The sequence below is a fragment of the Tachyglossus aculeatus genome, chromosome 4 (assembly GCF_015852505.1).
Source record: "Tachyglossus aculeatus isolate mTacAcu1 chromosome 4, mTacAcu1.pri, whole genome shotgun sequence".
NCBI lineage: Eukaryota > Metazoa > Chordata > Mammalia > Monotremata > Tachyglossidae > Tachyglossus > Tachyglossus aculeatus.
The window spans coordinates 16,081,138-16,100,511 of NC_052069.1; the positions used below are offsets into that span (position 1 = coordinate 16,081,138).

The following is a 19,374-nucleotide window of genomic DNA, read 5'->3' on the forward strand; positions in this document are numbered from 1 at the left end:
CCTCTGTTGAATATGATTAGACCTTATCCAGATCATTGATGGAATTTCATCTTAAACTCCCTGGCATCAATTCATTCGAATTATTAAGCACTTACTGCATGCAGAGCACTGTACTAAGTGCTTGGGAAAAGACAGTACAGCAATAAAGAGTGACAGTCCCTGCCCACAATGAGCTCTAGAGTCTGTAATTTTACACTATTGTTTCTTATCCTGTATTCTCCAGCAGTCATTTTTCATCAATCTAGACTACCCCCGCACCACGGGCCAGCAAACATCCCATGTGCCATCTGAATCTCCGGGAGGGACCTGTCACAGGGAGGGGAAACAGGGAGCTGCAAACCATCTGAGGAGGACATACTGAAATATTACAGAGGTCAACTGCTCTTCTCTGGATTTCATATATTTCCCAACTCTGGATACGTCAGTCAGTCAATCAATCTCATTTATTAAGCGCTTCCTCTGTGCCAAGCACTATATGTATATATATATATATATATATATATAAAACCACAGTCCCTGCGCACAAAGAGATTGCAGTCTGGGGGGAGATGGGTATTAATATAAATAAAGGAATTACAGATACCTACCTAAGGGCTGTGGGGCTGGGAGCAGGGATGGATCAAGGGAGCAAGTCAGGGCGATGCAGAAGGAAGTGGAAGAAAAGGAAAAGCGGGAAAGGCCTCTTGGAGAAGATGAGCCTTCAATAAGGCTTTGAAGGGCGGGGGAGAGTAACTGTCTGTCGGAGGGGGAAGGGCCTTCCAGGCTAGAGGCAGGACGTGGGTGAGAGGTTGGCAGCGAGGTAGACGAGATCGAGGTTCAGTGAGAAGGTTGGCATTAGAACAGCCAAGTGGGCAGGATGGGTTGTAGCAGGAAAGTAGCCAAGTGAGGTAGGAGGGGGCAAGGTGATTGAGTGCTTTAAAGTCCACGGTGAGGAGCTTCTGTTTGATGCAGAGGTGGATAGGCAACCACTGGAGGTTCTCGAGAAGTGGGGAAACACAGAGTGAACGCTTTTTGCAGAAAAATGATCCGCACAGCAGAGGGAGGTATGGACTGGGGTGGGGAGAGACAGGAGGCTGAAAAGTCAGCAAAGGAGGCTGATGCAGTAATCAGGGCAGAACAGGATAAGTGACCGGATTAACGTGGTAATGCTAATGGAGTAATGCTGAATATGCTAAATTTGCAAGCAGGGGCTGCAGCTTCCAAATTGCACAGGGAAACTGAAGAACTCGTCCAGAAAGTTTAAGGAAAATCAAGCAAAATGAAATCTCTATGCAACCCGGAATTAAACTTAAGGTTCCCGGCTTCCTTTTAGCTGCTCTCCAAATTAGATCATCTATATTTATATGAAAAAAGGTCAGTTGGAGATTTTAGGCAAAGCATAGCCGCTTATCTTTCTGGGATGGTTTGAAGGTAAGTCTGCCTAGAGACAGGATCCCTCCAGTCCTAAGAGTCTCGTTTATGTGGGTCAGTCACAGGGAAAAATGAGGGAACAGATCATGAAGTAGGTTACCTGCTTCTCAAAGGGAATAAAACCCAAAATACTAAATTCTGCAGCTTTTAATTTATGTATTGAAGCTAAAAGACAGAATGTAGCATATGGAAAAAGAAAAGAGGGCTCTCTGAAGACTCACTCCAACTATTTTGATTCAAGATGCAATCAAAAAGGTATGGCGTTAACATTCTCAAACACGTTCACTCCGCTTCTCCAAACATCTCTCCCTTCAATTCTGCCCATTCTCACACATGTTAATCAGTCAGCTCAATCAATGGGAGTTATTGAGTGCTTGCTGGGTGAGGGGAACTTTACTAAGGGCTTGGTAGAGTATAAAACAACAGAGGAGCTAAAGATGTTCTCTGCCCACCAGGAATTTCCAATCTAGAGGAGACATTCCAAATAAACTACGGAGATGTACATAAGTGCCGAGGGGCTAAGCGTGGGGTGACTATCAAGTATTTTAAGGGTACAGATACGGGTGAATACGTGACGCAGAAGGGAGAGGGAGTGGAGAAAACGAAGGCTTAGTCGGGGAAGGTCTCTTGGAGATGTGATCTCAGTAGGTTTGGAAGGTGGGGAGAATGGTGGTCGGCTGTATAATGGAGGGGGAGGGAGTTCCAAGCTAGAGGGAGGATGTGGGCAAGGAGTGAAGGGGAGAGGGGCCTCGGCCAAACGCTCTTGGGGAGAACGATGACAGACCAAAGGATCGGGCGGCCAACCTGGCTCTTAGAGAGACCGGTTCGTAGGGCCAGTCCCGGTCACTCTCCAAGAAACCAAGGGGGCATTTTCTACTACTGACTTTCCGATCTGAGAGATGACCTTCTCAGTGTTTGGAGCAGAGTGGCTAAGTGGAAAGGGCATGGGGCTTGGGAGTCACAGGTTGTGAGTTCTAATCCCAGCCCTGCCACCTATCAGTTGTGTGACTTTGGGCAAATCATTTCACGTCTCTGTGCCTCAGTTACCCCACCTGGAAAATGGGGATGAAGACTGTGAGCTCCACGTGGGACAACCTCCATCCATACTTATGCTGCTGCCCAGATACGCTCTGGGCATGTTACTCTCCTCCTCAAAAATCTCCAGTGGCTACCAATCAATCTGCGCATCAGGCAGAAACTCCTCACCCTCGGCTTCAAGGCTGTCCATCACCTCGCCCCCTCCTACCTCACCTCCCTTCTCTCCTTCTACAGCCCACCCCGTACCCTCCGCTCCTCTGCCGCTAATCTCCTCACCGTGCCTCGTTCTCGCCTGTCCCACCATCGACCCCCGGCCCACGTCATCCCCCTGGCCTGGAATGCCCTCCCTCTGCCCATCCGCCAAGCTAGCTCTCTTCCTCCCTTCAAGGCCCTACTGAGAGCTCACCTCCTCCAGGAGGCCTTCCCAGACTAAGCCCCTTCCTTCCTCTCCCCCTCGTCCCCCTCTCCATCCCCCCATCTTACCTCCTTCCCTTCCCCACAGCACCTGTATATATGTATATATGTTTGTACATATTTATTACTCTATTTATTTATTTTACTTGTACATATCTATTCTATTTATTTTATTTTGTTAGTATGTTTGGTTTTGTTCTCTGTCTCCCCCTTTTAGACTGTGAGCCCACTGTTGGGTAGGGACTGTCTCTATATGTTGCCAACTTGTACTTCCCAAGTGCTTAGTACAGTGCTCTGCACACAATAACCGCTCAATAAATACGACTGATTGATTGATAGTACCTCCCCCAGCGCCTAGAAGAGTGCTTGGCACAGACTAAGCACTTAACACCATCATTCACTCATTCATCTGAATACTCAATCCTGCTCTCTTGCAGTCCCAGTGGGATGAAGAGAGATTCCTGAAGTTGAACGGGGATGGGTCGCTGTAAGCGAGGACCCAGACTGACAGTCTGTCCCTTGACTCGCTGCGTTGCCCGAGAATTACTGGTTTCTCCCTTATTCAAAGACGGGATAGAGACCCGGTTAATTTGAAACAGAACATGAAGGAAGATGCTCCTTTTTTCCTCTGGAAAAATATTTACGTTCAAGTTCACTTAGCTGTCACGTGTCCAGAGGTTACGCTATAGCCAGTGATTTATTTTTTTTTTCAACCATAATGGGCTGGATATACCTGTTTGAGGTCAGCTAGAAGAGTTACTTCCTGAAAGAGCATGAATTTCTGAGTTTTCTAAAGTTTTTCCAACTCCCCTCCTTCAAACTGCCTATGTGAAGGAATCAGGAACGACAGACTAGCTTTAGTTGCGAGCCTTCTGTCAGTCGTATTTATTGACTGCTTACTGTGAGCAGAGCGCTTACTACATGCTTGGTAGACTACGATATATACACATACATTCCCTGCCCACAACGAGGAACCTACACAAAGGCACTGACAGTGCTGGTGGTTTGGGGCAGTACCACTCAGGGATGCGAAACCCTGTGAAGGGAATGCCAAGTTTTTTTACCCGCATGCGTTCTGTGTCCACGACCAGACAGGTAGTTAATAATAATAATAATAATAATGATAATAACAATAATAATAATGATAATGTAACTGAGGTAGTTGCCTTAGTAGCTGCTGCGGTCTCATTTCCAGAGCTGGGTTCTTTCCACTGGACCAGCAGCCAAGTCACTGGCTATGACCCTGCTAAATATTTCGAGATATGCCACTCGCCCTACCTTCAAAGTGCTATTAAAATCACATCTGCTCCAAGAGGCCTTTCCCGACTAAAGTCCTCATTTCCCCCTCTCTCTCTCCCTTCTGCCTCACCCTTGCACTTGGATTTCACTCGATATTCACTCCAACTTCAGCCCCACAGCACTTAAGCAGCGTGGCTCAGTGGAAAGAGCACGGGCTTTGGAGTCAGAGGTCATGGGTTCAAATCCCGGATCCGCCAATTGTCAGCTGTGTGACCTTGGGCAAGTCACTTAACTTCTCTGCTTTGCACATAGTAAGCGCTTAACAAACACCATCATTATTATTCTCTGGGACTCAGTTACCTCATCTGTAAAATGGGGATTAAGACTGTGAGCCCCTCGTGGGACAACTGATCACCCTGTAACCTCCCCAGCGCATAGAACGGTGCTTTGCACATAGTAAGCGCTAAATAAATGCCATCATTATTATTATTATACATCCATAATTTATTTCAACGTTTATCTCCCCCACTAGACCATAAGCTCCTTGTGGACGGGGAACATGTTTAGTGACTCGATCGTACTCCCTAGCCCTCAATTCAGTATTCTGCACATAGTATGCCCTCAATAAATACCCCTGACAGATTGATTGTATACCTATTAAAACACCAAGGCACTGATATGACAGTGTGCTGAGCTCTTTTTTTCTAAGTGGAGCAAAAGGTAGCAGGCAAGATCTCATTTCTTGAGGTGATTACCAGGACCTGACAAAGAAAAGCAAACTGTTTGGCCTAGGAGAACTGAAAAAAAAAAAAAAAACAGAAAAAAAAAACAGAACTTCAAAATGAATGTAGAGCAGGGTTAAAAATAGACGTCATCATATGATACTGGCACACAAAACTTGATGAAATGCTAATATCAACGGATTAAAAAAATCCTTTTTTCCTGATACAAGAGTAACTACTTGCAAGTAAAAATAGGGTTCTGGCATTTTTTTTTTACGAGTTCTTTTATTATTTTAAAATCCTATGACTTACTTGAGGACTTGTTGTCTAATATTGTTGCGTAACTGGTTTTTGTTGAGGTGAGGACTCCACGTGTGAGTCGCTAAGTGATTTGAAACGAAGTTGTCCACACGTTGTCTCAGATTTTGATAGGCTGGCTACAAGAAAATGGCAAGGATTAAATAAATCTCCAACTCATCATGCATTATATTTGATGCCCTCAGGAATTTACCCCTTTTAACAGCTAATATTTCTTGAGCTGTAAGTGCAAGGTGCCAAATTTTCCCTCTATGTTAAACATTCATTCATTCAATCGTATTTATTGAGCGCTGTGTGCACAGCACTGTACTAAGCGCTTGGGAATTACAAGTCGGCAACATATAGAGACGGTCCCTACCCAACAACGGGCTCACAGTCTGGAAGGGGAAGACAGACAACAAAACAAAACATGTGGACAGGTGTCAAGTCATCAAAATAAACAGAAAAGGCTAGAAGCACATCATTAACAAAATAAATAGAATAGTAAATATATACAAGTAAAATAAATAGAGTAATAAATCTGTACAAACATATATACAGGTGCTGTGGGGAGGGGAAGGAGGTAGGGCTGGGGGGATGGGGAGGAGGAAACAAAAGTCTTCCATTCAGCATCATTTTTTTTCCATAATAGCACTCAACGGGTGCTCTCCATTTAGCCATTAAACCTCCTGAAATTTTAACTGCCTTTCGGCTAAATCATTCCACTGCCTAACCATTTTGAAATCAGAATGACGATATTGTAGCACGTAACTTTATGAAGTCAGATGCTACATCCCCTTCAATCTCCTGGTCCGGTTGGATGCCCGATTACTCCTCGTAGCCAAGAACAAAGCCTCAGAGTCATTTAGGATTCCACTTTTCTTGCACCTGCGCCAGTTACTGGCCCTGCCGATTCTTTCCCCGTGAGAATTTTGAAGTTTCCCTCTCCCTTTCCATGATTCCTAGCTCACCCACAGAACCATACGCCTGCTCTGGTCATTTGCTAACCTCTCCCAACACTCCCTATTTTGAATAAAGTCCATGTATTTCAAACCCGAAGGAAAAGTATTTGATTGCTGTTAGAACCTACCTACTCAATCTCTTTAATGACGATTCATTCATTCATTCAATCGTATTTATTGAGCGCTTACTGTGTGCAGAGCACTGTACCTAAGCGCTTGGGAAGTACAAATCGGCAACACATAGAGACGGTCCCTACCCAACAACGGGCTCACAGTCTAGAAGGGGGAGACGGACGACAAAACAAAACAAGTAGACAGGTGTCAATACTATCAGAATGAATAGAATTATAGCTAGTACACATCATTGATAAAATAAACAGAGTAATAAATACGTACAGATCTATACAACTGCTGTGGGGAGGGGAAGAGGGTAGGGCGGAGGGAGGGGGGCGATGGGGAGGGGAGGAGGAGAGGAAAAAGGGGGGCTCAGTCTGGGAAGGCCTCTTGGAGGAGGTGAGCTCTCAGTAGGACTTTGAAGGGAGGAAGAGAGCTAGTTTGGCGGATGTGTGGAGGGAGGGCATTCCAGGCCAGAGGTAGGGCATGGGCCGGGGGTCGACGGTGAGACAGGTGAGAATGAGGCCCGGTGAGGAGGTTAGCGGTAGCAGAGGAGCGGAGGTGCGGGCTGGGCTGGAGAAGGAGAGAAGGGAGGTGAGGTAGGAGGGGGCGAGTGGGTGGACAGCCTTGAAGTTGAGAGTGAGGAGTTTTTGCTTGATTCGAAGGTTGATGGGCAACCACTGGAGATTTTTGAGGAGGGGAGTGACATGCCCAGAGCATTTCTGTAGAAAGACAATCAGGTCAGCAGAGTGAAGTATAGACTGAAGCGGGGAGAGACAGGAGGATGGGAGATCAGAGAGGAGGCTGATGCAGTGACGACGCACTACTACAATAAAAAGGGCCTTTATACAGCACTGTGTGCCAAGCACTAGAGTACCTTCCCTCCCTCCCTCCCGCCCCTCAAGACTGTGAGGTCGCTGTGGGCAGGGAATGTCACTGTTTATTGTTGTGTTTTCCCCTGTAGTGCTCTGCATATAGTAAGTGTTTAATAATAACAGCACTTACTATGTGCAATCAATCGTATTTATTGAGCGCTTACTGTGTGCAAAGCACCGTTCTAAACACTGGGGAGGTTACAAGGGGATCAGGTTGTCCCATGGGGGGCTCACAGTCTCAATCCTCATTTTGCAGATGAGGAAACAGACCCAGACTGGCTCAGTGACCTGTCCAAGGTCACGCAGCAGATCGAATGGCAATGCTGGGCCTAGAACACAGTTCTCTAGACTCCGGTCTGGGCTCTTTCCATTAGGCCAGTTGGCTCCCCTTTTACCGGGTTACACATAAATCACATATCCACCATTTACCCATCCCAAACTCCTCTTACTGTTGGCAGGGAAGGTGTCTGCACTCACCCAAGAGCTTAGTCCGGTGTTCTGCACCCAGTAAGCGCTCAATAAATTCGACCGAATGATTGAATGCTTTACATTCTTCAGACAGACACCTTTGTTTTAGGCAATTACCGTTTGCTTTTATCTTCTTCACAGTACTCTGTGAACAGTAAGCGCTCAATAAATTCGACTGAATTGAATGCTTTACCTTCTTTTCATGCACTCGTTCAATGGTATTTATTGAGGGCTTACTGTGTGCAGAGCACTGTACTAAACGCTCGGGAAGTACAAATCGGCAGCAGAGAGAGACGGTCCCTACCCAACAACGGGCTCACGGTCTAGAAGGGGGAGACAGACAACCAAAGAAAACAAGTAGACAGGTGGACAGATACCTTTGTTTTAGGCAATAACCTTTTTCTTTTATCCTCTTCAACTCTTCAAACCCCCGCCTCCCACCCTTACAATGCTTTCTTTCTTTTATTTACCACTCTATGTCTACAGGTAATTTGGCCTCACACTGCTCCATCATCATCATCATCATCAACAATCGTATTTATTGAGCACTTACTATGTGCAGAGCACTGTACTAAGCGCTTGGGAAGTACAAATTGGCAACATATAGAGACAGTCGCTACCCAACAGTGGGCTCACAGTCTAAAAGGGGGAGACAGAGAACAAAACCAAACGTACTAACAAAATAAAATAAATAGAATAGATATGTACAAGTAAAATAGAGTAATAAATATGTACAAACATATATACATATATACAACATACATACATATATACAGTATGCTCCATCAGTAAGCCTTCCAACCCTCCCCCGAGGCCAAGAGCTACCCTGAGTTGCTCTCTCAGGAGGATCCCAAAATGGACAGAGTCAGCGACGGCAGCACGCGTCTGACCCACCGTTCCTCTCTGTGATACTCCCAAGCCCGTAACCGGGGTATCATCCTTGGCTGCTCCTCGTCTTTCGAGCTGTGGCCACCTTCTCTCTGCCTCCAAATCCTGCCTGATCTCCCTCCACAACGTTTCCAGGATCGGCCCCTGCCTCTCAACCCAGGCGCCGGCTACGACGCCGGCCCAGGCACTTCAACCAACCGACGGTATTTATTGAGCGTTTCTTAATGTGTTCAGAACGCCGCTGTGCTAAGGGCTTGGGAGTGTACCCTCAAATAGAGTTGGTAGACGTGATCCCTGCCCACAACATCCCGGCGTGATTACTTTATCGGCCTCCTCCTCGCTCGTCTGCCCGTCTCCAGTTCACACATCCTTCGCTGCTGGCCGGCTCATTGCTCTGAAGTCTCCCGACTTCTCTCTTCCTCCTATTTATCTACTCATCTCCGCTTGAGCCCGGCTTATTCTCTTCCTCTCTCTCCAGCCACCTACTCCCTGCGTCTCTTTCTCGTCTCTCCCACCCTCGGCTTCTCGCTCATGAACTTGCCGTTGCCTGGAACTTCCTCCGTTTCACATCCGACGGATCGCAGCTCTCCGTGTCTTCAGAGCCCTTCTGAAATCTCACCTTCAGGAAGCCCTGCCTGATTAATTTCTAATCGTCTCACTCTAGAGCCCCTCAACTGCCACTTAAACCCTTCTGCACCGCCTAAGGAACTAAGTATTTACAACCCGACCCCCATAACACTTTGGTGCACATCCTATATACTCTATTAATAACCCGAGGGCCTACCTGCCCCACTAGAATGGAAGTTCCCTGAGGGCAGGGATCCTGGCTACTAATAATGCTACTCAATAAAGACTGCTGTTGGACTGAGTGGGCCAAATTTTAACTGTACCCCCTTTGGGCGGGGATCAGGTATAATTCTACGTTCTGCACAATGCCTGGCAAATTATCAGCACTCTGTGAATATTTAAAAACACAAATGGCCAAGATTCCGGTAACTGGCAGACGCAACCATCCTCTTACTCTCAACTGGACACTCCACATATTCATTCAATTGTATTTACTGAATGCTTACTGCGTGCAGAGCACTGTACTAAGCGCTTGGAAAGTACAATTCAGCGACAGATGTGGTACACACAGTAATGCCCTCCCTCCCCACATCCACCAAGCTAGCTCTCTTCCTCCCTTCAAGGCCCTACTGAGAGCTCACCTCCTCCAGGAGGCCTTCCCACACTGAGCCCCCTCCTTCCTCTCCCCCTCGTCCCCCTCTCCATCCCTCCCGCCTTACCTCCTTCCCTTCCCCACAGCACCTGTATATACGTATATATGTTTGTACATATTTATTACTCTATTTATTTATTTTACTTGTACATAATGTACTTGTACTTGTACATTCGACTTATTTTATTTTGTTAACATGCTTTGTTTTGTTCTCTGTCTCCCCCTTCTAGAGTGTGAGCCCACTGTTGGGCAGGGATTGTCTTTATATGTTGCCAACTTGTACTTCCCAAGCGCTTAGTACAGAAAGCGCTCAATAAATACAATCGAATGAATGAATGAATACTAAAGCCCTTGGAGAGGAAAACCTACTGCCTTGAAGCGGTGTTTTTTGGGGGGAGAGGGCAGCGGAGCTGTTGATCCTCACGAGCACCTACCTCCTCTAAAGACCCAGTGATTCGAATCAACTTTATGATCTAGAGTCTGGGCCGCCTGAGGCAGACCAGAAATCACATCAAAGGACCACTTATTAAACACCCTTCTGGATTTCCCCTGGCCAGGAGAGTCTGTGGCCTTAGGGTCGTTCCTTGGCCCTAAAGCGGCAGATGCCAGTGGCTACTGGCTAACGCCTGGCCCTCCTGCTTCAGGTTGTGTGTTCTTGCTCCTCACCCTCTCCCTCAAAACCTCCTGCCCCCCACCCAGTGACCGTCCCCTCTCACCCCCCACCCCAACCCCTGGCGACAGCCTCCCTCCTCCCAGAGGATGCAGCGTGGCTCAGTGGCCAGAGCCCGGACTTGGGAGGCAGAGGTCACGGGTTCGAGTCCCAGCACCACCACTTATCAGCTGTATGATTGGAAAAGCCACTTCACGTTCTCTGTGCCTCAGTTCCCTCATCTGTAAAATGGGGATGAAGACTGTGAGCCCCATGTGGGACAACCTGATCACCCTGTATCACCCGCCCAGTGCCTAGAATGGTGCTTGGCACATAATAATAGCAAAACAATTAGGCATCAAGAGCATCAATATAAATAAATATAATTATAGATAATATCAGTAATCATGATATTTGTTAACCACTTACTATGTGCGAAGCACTGTTCTAAGTGCTGGGGTTGAAACAAGGCAATCAGGTTCTCCCACGTGGGGCTCACAGTCTTAAACCCCATTTTACAGATGAGTAACTGAGGCACAGAGAAGTTGCCCAAAATCACACAGCTGATAAGTGGCAGAGCTGGTATTAGAACCCATGACCTCTGACTCCCAAGCCCACGCTCTTTCCACTAAGCCATGATGCTTCTCTGTGTATTATTATCATTATTATTACAAGTAATAATAATGATCGCATTTGTTAAGTGCATAGTATGTGCCAAGCACTGTTCTAAGCACTCATTAATAAAATAAATAGAATAATAATATGTACATATAGACACAAGTGCTGTGGGGCGGGGAAGGGGGTGGAGCAGAGGGAGGGAGTCAGGGCGATGGGGAGGGGAGGAAGAGCAGAGGAAAAGGGGGGCTCAGTCGGGGAAGGCCTCCCGGAGGAGGTGAGCTTTTGGTAGGGCTTTGAAGCGGGGAAGTTGGCTAGTTTGGCGGATGTTTGGAGGGAGGGCGTTCCAGGCCAGTGGTAGGACATGGGCCGGGGGTCGACGGTGGGACAGGAGAGAACAAGGACCAGTGAGAAAGTTGTTCTTTCTCTATTATCCTCCCAACAGGTCTATTGTTCTCCCTCCTACTTAGACTGTGATCCCACAGCCCCCCCGCTTCTAGACTGTGAGCCCACTGTTGGGTAGGGACCCTCTCTATATGTTGCCAACTTGTACTTCCCAAGCGCTCAGTACAGTGCTCTGCACACAGTAAGAGCTCAATAAATACGACTGAATGAATGAAATGATCATAATGATAATAATAATGTTGGTATTTGTTAAGCACTTACGATATGCCAAGCACTGTTCTAAGCGCTGGGGAAGATACCAGGTCATCAGGTTGTCCCACGTGGGGCTCACAGTCTTCATCCCCATTTTCCAGATGAGGGAACTGAGGCCCAGAGAAGTGAAGTGACTTGCCCAAAGTCACACAGCTGACAAGTGGCGGAGCTGGGATTAGAACCCGTGACCTCTGACTCCCAAGCCCGGGCTCTTTCCACTGAGCCACGCTGCTTCCCTAGTAAACGCTTAACAAATACCATCATTACTCTTCTACACTGTGAGCCCGTTGTTGGGTAGGGACCGCCTCTACGTGTTGCCGATCTGTGCTCTCCCCAGCGCTTAATCCAGTGCTCTGCACACAGTACGCGCTCAATAAATGACAATGACTGACTGACTGACTCCTCACCCTGGGCTTCAAGGCTGTCCATCCCCTCGCCCCCTCCTACCTCACCTCCCTTCTCCTCTTCTCCATCCCAGCCCGCACCCTCCGCTCCTCTGCCGCTCATCTCCTCACCGTACCTCGTTCTCGCCTGTCCCGCCGTCGACCCCCGGCCCACGTCATCCCCCTGGCCTGGAATGCCCTCCCTCTGCCCATCCACCAAGCTAGCTCTCTTCCTCCCTTCAAGGCCCTACCGAGAGCTCACCTCCTCCAGGAGGCCTTCCCAGACTGAGCCCCTTCCTTCCTCTCCCCCTCGTCCCCCTCTCCATCCCCCCATTTTACCTCCTTCCCTTCCCCACAGCACCTGTATATATGTTTGTACATATTTACTACTCTATTTATTTTACCTGTACATATCTATTCTATTTATTTTATTTTGTTAGTACGTTTGGTTTTGTTCTCTGTCTCCCCCTTCTAGACTGTGAGCCCACTGTTGGGTAGGGACTGTCTCTATATGTTGCCAACTTGTACTTCCAAGCGCTTAGTACAGTGCTCTGCACACAGTAAGCGCTCAATAAATACGATTGATGATGATGACTGAATGCCTAGTGGAGGTAGGCCGGGCCTGGCGGCCACAAGGCCCCGGGACTGAATCCCAGCTCTGCCACCTTTCTGTTGCGTGAGCTCGGGTAAGTGGCTTCCCTTGTGAGGACCTCAGTCCTCCTGCTCGCCCGGCGTAGGAGCGGGCCCGTGCCCGGCACAATACCCTTACAGGCACCAAAGCGCTTAGAACACTGCCTGGTTCCGTAGTAGGCGCTTAGCAGATACCCCAATTATTACGATCCTCATCTCCCTCGGGCCGGCGACCAGCCGCTCTTCCTCTGAGCCACCGGAGCGGCAGGCCCAGCTGGTGTTCTCTCCCCCAACCCCGCCGCCCACAGCCCCCTCGTCACATTCATTCATTCAATCATATTTATTGAGCGCTTAATGCGTGCAGAGCACTGTCCTAAGCGCTTGGGAAGTACAAGTTGGGAACATATAGAGACGGTCCCTACCCAATAGTTGGCTCACAGTCTAGAAGGGGGAGACGGACAACAAAACTAAACATATTAACAAAATAAAATAAATAGAACAAATATGTACAAGTAAAATAAATACACAGAGTAATACGTACAAACATATATACAGGTGCTGTGGGGAGGGGACAGACGTAAGGCGGGGGGAGAGGAAGGAGGGGGCTCAGTCTGGGAAGGCCTCCTGGAGGAGGTGAGCTCTCAGTAGAGCTTTGAAGGGAGGAAGAGAGCTAACTGAGCGCTTACTGTGTGCACAGCACTGTACTAAGCGCTTGGGAAGTCCAAGCTGGCAACATCTAGAGACGGTCCCTACCCAACAGCGGGCTCACAGTCTAGAAGGGGGAGACAGACAACACGACAAAACATATTAACCAAATAAAATAAGTAGAATAAATATGTACAGGTAAAATAGAGTACTAAATACGTACAAACATACATACATTCATTCAATCAATCGTATTTGTTGAGCGCTTACTGTGTGCAGAGCAATTCTGGACTGTGAGCCCGCTGTTGGGTAGGGACCGCCTCTATACGTTGCCACCTTGTACTTCCCAAGTGCTTAATACAGTGCTCTGCACACAGTAAGCGCTCAATAAATACGATTGAATGAATGAATGAATAGTAAGCGCTTGGGAAGTCCAAGTCAGCAACATATAGAGACGGTCCCTACCCAACAGCGGGCTCACAGTCTAGCAGGGGGAGCCGGACGACAAGAAAACATATAAACCAAATAAAATAAATAGAATAAATATGTACAGGTAAAATAAACAAACCTATATACATATGTACATTCATTCAATCGTATTTGTTGAGCGCTTACTGTGTGCAGAGCACTGTACTAAGCGCTTGGGAAGTCCAAGTTGGCAACATCTAGAGACGGTCCCTACCCAAGAGCGGGCTCACAGTCTAGAAGGGGGAGACAGACAACAAAACATAGTAACAGAATAAACTAAATAGAATATGTAATAGAGTAATAAATCTGTACAAAAATATATGCAGTCATTCAATCGTATTTGTTGAGTGCTTACTGTGTGCAGAGAGGCAGTGTGGCTCAGTGGAAAGAGCCTGGGCTTTGGAGTCAGAGGTCATGGGTTCAAATCCCAGCTTTGCCCATTGTCAGCTGTGTGACTTTGGGCCAGTCACTTCACTTCTCTGGGCCTCAGTTACCTCATCTGGGAAATGGGAATTAAGACTCTGAGCCCCATGTGGGACATCCCCCCCATCCCCCCCCAACCTTACCTCCTTCCCCTCCCCACAGCACCTGTATAGATGTATATATGTTTGAACATATTTATTACTCTATTTTATTTGTACATATTTATTCTATTTATTTTGTTAATATGTTTTGTTCTAGACTGTGAGCCCACTGTTGGGCAGGGACCTTCTCTATATGTTGCCAACTTGTACTTCCCAAGCGCTTAGTCCAGGGCTCTGCACACAGCAAGCGCTCAATCACTACGATTGAATGAATGAGTGCCCACTGTTGGGTAGGGACCGTCTCTATATGTTGCCAACTTGGACTTCCCAAGCCCTTAGTACAGTGCTCTGCACACAGTAAGTGCTCAACCAGCGTGGCTCAGTGGAAAGAGCACGGGCTTTGGAGCCAGAGGTCATGGGTTCGAATCCTGGCTCCGCCACAGGTCTGCTCTGTGACCTCGGGCAAGTCACTTAACTTCTCTGAGCCTCAGTTCCCTCAGATGTAAAATGGGGATTAAGACTGTGAGCCCCACATGGGACAACCAGATCTCCTTGTATCCCCCCAGCGCTTAGAACAGCGCTTTACACATAGTAAGCGCTTAACAAATGCCATCATTATAACTATGATTATAAATACGATTGAATGAATGAATGAATTCTGATCTTCTTGTAATCTCCCCAGTGCTTAGAACAGTGCTTTGCACATAGTAAGCGCTTAACAGATGCCATCATTATTATTATGATTATAAATCAATCAATCAATCGTATTTATTGAGTGCTTACTGTGTGCAGAGCACTGTACTGAGCTCTTGGGAAGTCCAAGTTGGCAACACATAGAGACGGTCCCTACCCAAAAGTGGGCTCACTGTCTAGAAGGGGGAGACAGAGAACAAAACCAAACATATTAACAAAATAAAATAAATAGAATAGATATGGACAAGTAAAATAGAGTAATAAATACGTACAAACATATATACATATATACAGGTGCTGTGGGGAAGGGAAGAAGGTAAGGTGGGGGTAATGGAGAGGGGGAGGAGGGGGAGAGGAAGGAGGGGGCTCAGTGTGGGAAGGCCTCCTGGAGGAGGTGAGCTCTCAGTAGGGCCTTGAAGGGAGGAAGAGAGCTAGCTTGGCGGATGGGCGGAGGGAGGGTATTCCAGGCCAGGGGTCGATGGTGGGACAGGCGAGAATAAATACAATTGAATGAATGAATCCTGATCACCTTGCAATCTCCCCAGCGCTTCGAACAGTGCTCTGCACATAGTAAGCGCTTAATAAATGCCATTATTATTATTAGCAGTAAGTGCTTGGGAAGTACAAGTTGGGAACCCATAGGATGGATAGGAGTGACTGTGAGCCGGCTGTTGGGCAGGGACCGTCTGTATATGTTTCCAACTTGGACTTCCCAAGCGCTTAGAACAGTGCTCTGCACACAGTAAGTGCTTAGTATGTACAAGCTTACTTGTACATATCTATTCTTCTTTTTTATTTTGATAATATGCTTTGTTTTGTTGTCTGTCTCCCCCTTCTAGACCGTGAGCCCACTGTTGGGTAGGGACTGTTTCTCTATGTTGCCAACTTGTACTTCCCAAGCGCTTAGCACAGTGCTCTACACACAGTAAGCGCTTAATAAACGCCATTATTATTAGTAGTAGTAGTAGTAGTCAGCGCTTGGGAAGTCCAAGTTGGGAACCTACAGGATGGATAGGACTCCCTTGGTGACCTCATTCTCCCTTGGTGACCTCATTCGCTCCCACGGCTTCAACTATCATCTCTACGCTGATGACACCCAGATCTACATCTCTGCCCCCGCTCTCTCCCCCTCCCTCCAGGCTCGCATCTCCTCCTGCCTTCAGGACATCTCCATCTGGATGTCCGCCCGCCACCTAAAGCTCAACATGTCGAAGACTGAACTCCTTGTCTTCCCTCCCAAACCTTGTCCTCTCCCTGACTTTCCCATCTCTGTTGACGGCACTACCATCCTTCCCGTCTCACAAGCCCGCAACCTTGGTGTCATCCTCGACTCTGCTCTCTCATTCACCCCTCACATCCAAGCCGTCACCAAAACCTGCCGGTCTCAGCTCCGCAACATTGCCAAGATCCGCCCTTTCCTCTCCATCCAAACCGCTACCCTGCTCATTCAAGCTCTCATCCTATCCCGTCTGGACTACTGCACTAGCCTTCTCTCTGATCTCCCATCCTCGTGTCTCTCTCCACTTCAATCCATACTTCATGCTGCTGCCCGGATTATCTTTGTCCAGAAACGCTCTGGACATATTACTCCCCTCCTCAAAAACCTCCAATGGCTACCGATCAATCTGCGCATCAGGCAGAAACTCCTCACCCTGGGCTTCAAGGCTCTCCATCACCTCGCCCCCTCCTACCTCACCTCCCTTCTCTCCTTCTCCAGCCCAGCCCGCACCCTCCGCTCCTCCACCGCTAATCTCCTCACCGTACCTCGCTCTCGCCTGTCCCGCCATCGACCCCCGGCCCACGTCATCCCCCGGGCCTGGAATGCCCTCCCTCTGCCCATCCGCCAAGCTAGCTCTCTTCCTCCCTTCAAGGCCCTGCTGAGAGCTCACCTCCTCCAGGAGGCCTTCCCAGACTGAGCCCCTTCTTTCCTCTCCCCCTCGTCCCCCTCTCCATCCCCCCATCTTACCTCCTTCCCTTCCCCACAGCACCTGTATATATGTATATATGGTTGTACATATTTATTACTCTATTTATTTATTTATTTATTTATTTATTTTACTTGTACATTTCTATCCTACTTATTTTATTTTGTTGGTATGTTTGGTTCTGTTCTCTGTCTCCCCCTTTTAGACTGTGAGCCCACTGTTGGGTAGGGACTGTCTCTATGTGATGCCAATTTGTACTTCCCAAGCGCTTAGTACAGTGCTCTGCACATAGTAAGCGCTCAATAAATACGATTGATTGATTGATTGATTGACTGACTGTGAGCCCGCTGTCGGGCAGGGACCGTCTGTAGACGTTGCCAACTTGGGCTTCCCAAGCGCTTAGAACAGTGCTCTGCACACAGTAAGCGCTTAATAAATGCTGTTATTATTAGTAGTAGCAGTAGTAGCAGTCAGCGCTTGGGAAGTCCAAGTTGGGAACCTGCAGGATGGACAGGACTGACTGTGACCCCTCTGTCAGGCAGGGACCGTCTGTAGACGTTGCCAACTTGGGCTTCCCAAGCGCTTAAAACAGTGCTCTGCACACAGCAAGTGCTTCATAAATGCCATTATTATCATTAGTATTAGTAGTAGTAGTAGTAGTAGTAAGTGCTTGGGAAGTCCCAGTTGGGAACCTACAGGATGGATAGGACTGACTGTGAGCCCGCTGTTGGGCAGGGACCGTCTCTCTATGTTGCCATGAACTTCCCAAGCGCTTAAAACAGTGCTCTGCACGCAGTAAGCGCTTAATAAATGCCATTATTATTATTATTATTATTAGTAGTAGTAGTAGTAGTAGTAGTAGTAGTAGCAGTCAGCGCTTGGGATGTCCAAGTTGGGAACCTACAGGATGGATAGGACTGACTGTGAGCCCGCTGTTGGGCAGGGACCGTCTCTCTATGTTGCCATGAACTTCCCAAGCGCTTAAAACAGTGCTCTGCACGCAGTAAGCGTTTAATAAATGCCATTATTATTATTATTATTATTATTAGTAGTAGTAGTAGTAGTAGTAGTCAGCGCTTGGGATGTCCCAGTTGGGAACCTACAGGATGGATAGGACTGACTGTGAGCCCGCTGTTGGGCAGGGACCGTCTCTCTATGTTGCCATGAACTTCCCAAGCGCTTAAAACAGTGCTCTGCACGCAGTAAGCGTTTAATAAATGCCATTATTATTATTATTAGTAGTAGTAGTAGTAGCAGTAGTCAGCGCTTGGGATGTCCCAGTTGGGAACCTACAGGATGGACAGGACTGACTGTGAGCCCGCTGTCGGGCAGGGACCGTCTCTCTATGTTGCCATGAACTTCCCAAGTGCTTAAAACAGTGCTCTGCACGCAGCAAGCGTTTAATAAATGCCATTATTATTATTATTATTATTATTAGTAGTAGTAGTCAGCGCTTGGGATGTCCCAGTTGGGAACCTACAGGATGGATAGGACTGACTGTGAGCCCGCTGTTGGGCAGGGACCGTCTCTCTATGTTGCCATGAACTTCCCAAGCGCTTAAAACAGTGCTCTGCACACAGTAAGCGCTTAATAAATGCCATTATTATTATTATTATTATTATTAGTAGTAGTAGTAGTAGTAGTCGGCGCTTGGGATGTCCCAGTTGGGAACCTACAGGATGGACAGGACTGACTGTGAGCCCGCTGTTGGGCAGGGACCGTCTCTCGATGTTGCCATGAACTTCCCAAGCGCTTAAAACAGTGCTCTGCACATAGTAAGTGCTTCACAAATGCCCTTACTATTATTATTATTAGTAATAGTAGTAGTAGTAGCAGTCGGCGCTTGGGATGTCCAAGTTGGGAAGCTACAGGCTGGACGGGACTGACGGTGAGCCCGCTGTGGGGCAGGGACCGCCCCTAGGCGTTGCCAACTTGGGGTCCCCAAGCGGTCGGTACGGTGGGCTGAAAAAAATCAATGAAAAGTCAATAAATCCGACTGACTGAGTGAGAGGACGGACAGACGGCCGGACTATCCGGCGGGCGGGCGGGCGGCCACCCACCTTGGTGTCCACGTCGGCCAGGCAGTCTCGGCGGAACTGGTCGAACAGGCCTTGGCTCTTCAGGTGGTTGACGATCATGGCCACCAGCTGGGGGTCTCCCCCTCCCCCTCCTCCCCCTCCTCCTTCGGCCGGGGGCGGCTGAGGCGGCGGGGGCGGCTGAGGCGGCAGGGGCGGCTGAGACGGAGGAGGGGGAGGCGGCGGGGGCGGCGGAGGCGGCGGGGGCGGCGGCGGCGGCGGCGGCGGCGGCTGGGCCTGCGAGTTGGTGGCCATGGCCGCCGCGCCTCAGCGCGCCTCAGCTCAGCGCGCCTCAGCTCAGCGCGCCTCGCCTCAGCCGGCCTCGGCTGGCCCACACCGACGGGCTGCTGGGAGCGGGCGGGCGGGCGGGCGGGCGCGCGCCCCGGAACAGGAAGCCCGACGGGCGGGCGGGCGGGCGGGCGGGAGGACGGAGATAGGGAGAGAGGGAGAGAGAGGCAGAGCCG

The 19,374-nt window shown here is 48.5% G+C and overlaps 1 protein-coding gene across 3 annotated transcripts in view; it reads right to left on the reverse strand.

Moving 5' to 3' along the window:
• The window catches only part of BOD1L1 (biorientation of chromosomes in cell division 1 like 1), a 76,068-nt gene extending 56,903 nt beyond the window's left edge, over positions 1-19,165 (reverse strand). For all 3 annotated transcript variants that reach the window (XM_038745949.1, XM_038745950.1, XM_038745948.1), the window contains exons 1-2: positions 18,896-19,165; positions 5,136-5,260 (exon numbers count right to left, since the gene is read on the reverse strand). In XM_038745949.1, coding sequence (XP_038601877.1) covers positions 5,136-5,260; positions 18,896-19,165 — 395 coding nt within the window. The remainder of the gene's footprint in view (positions 1-5,135; positions 5,261-18,895) is intronic.
• Positions 19,166-19,374: the final 209 nt, after the last annotated feature.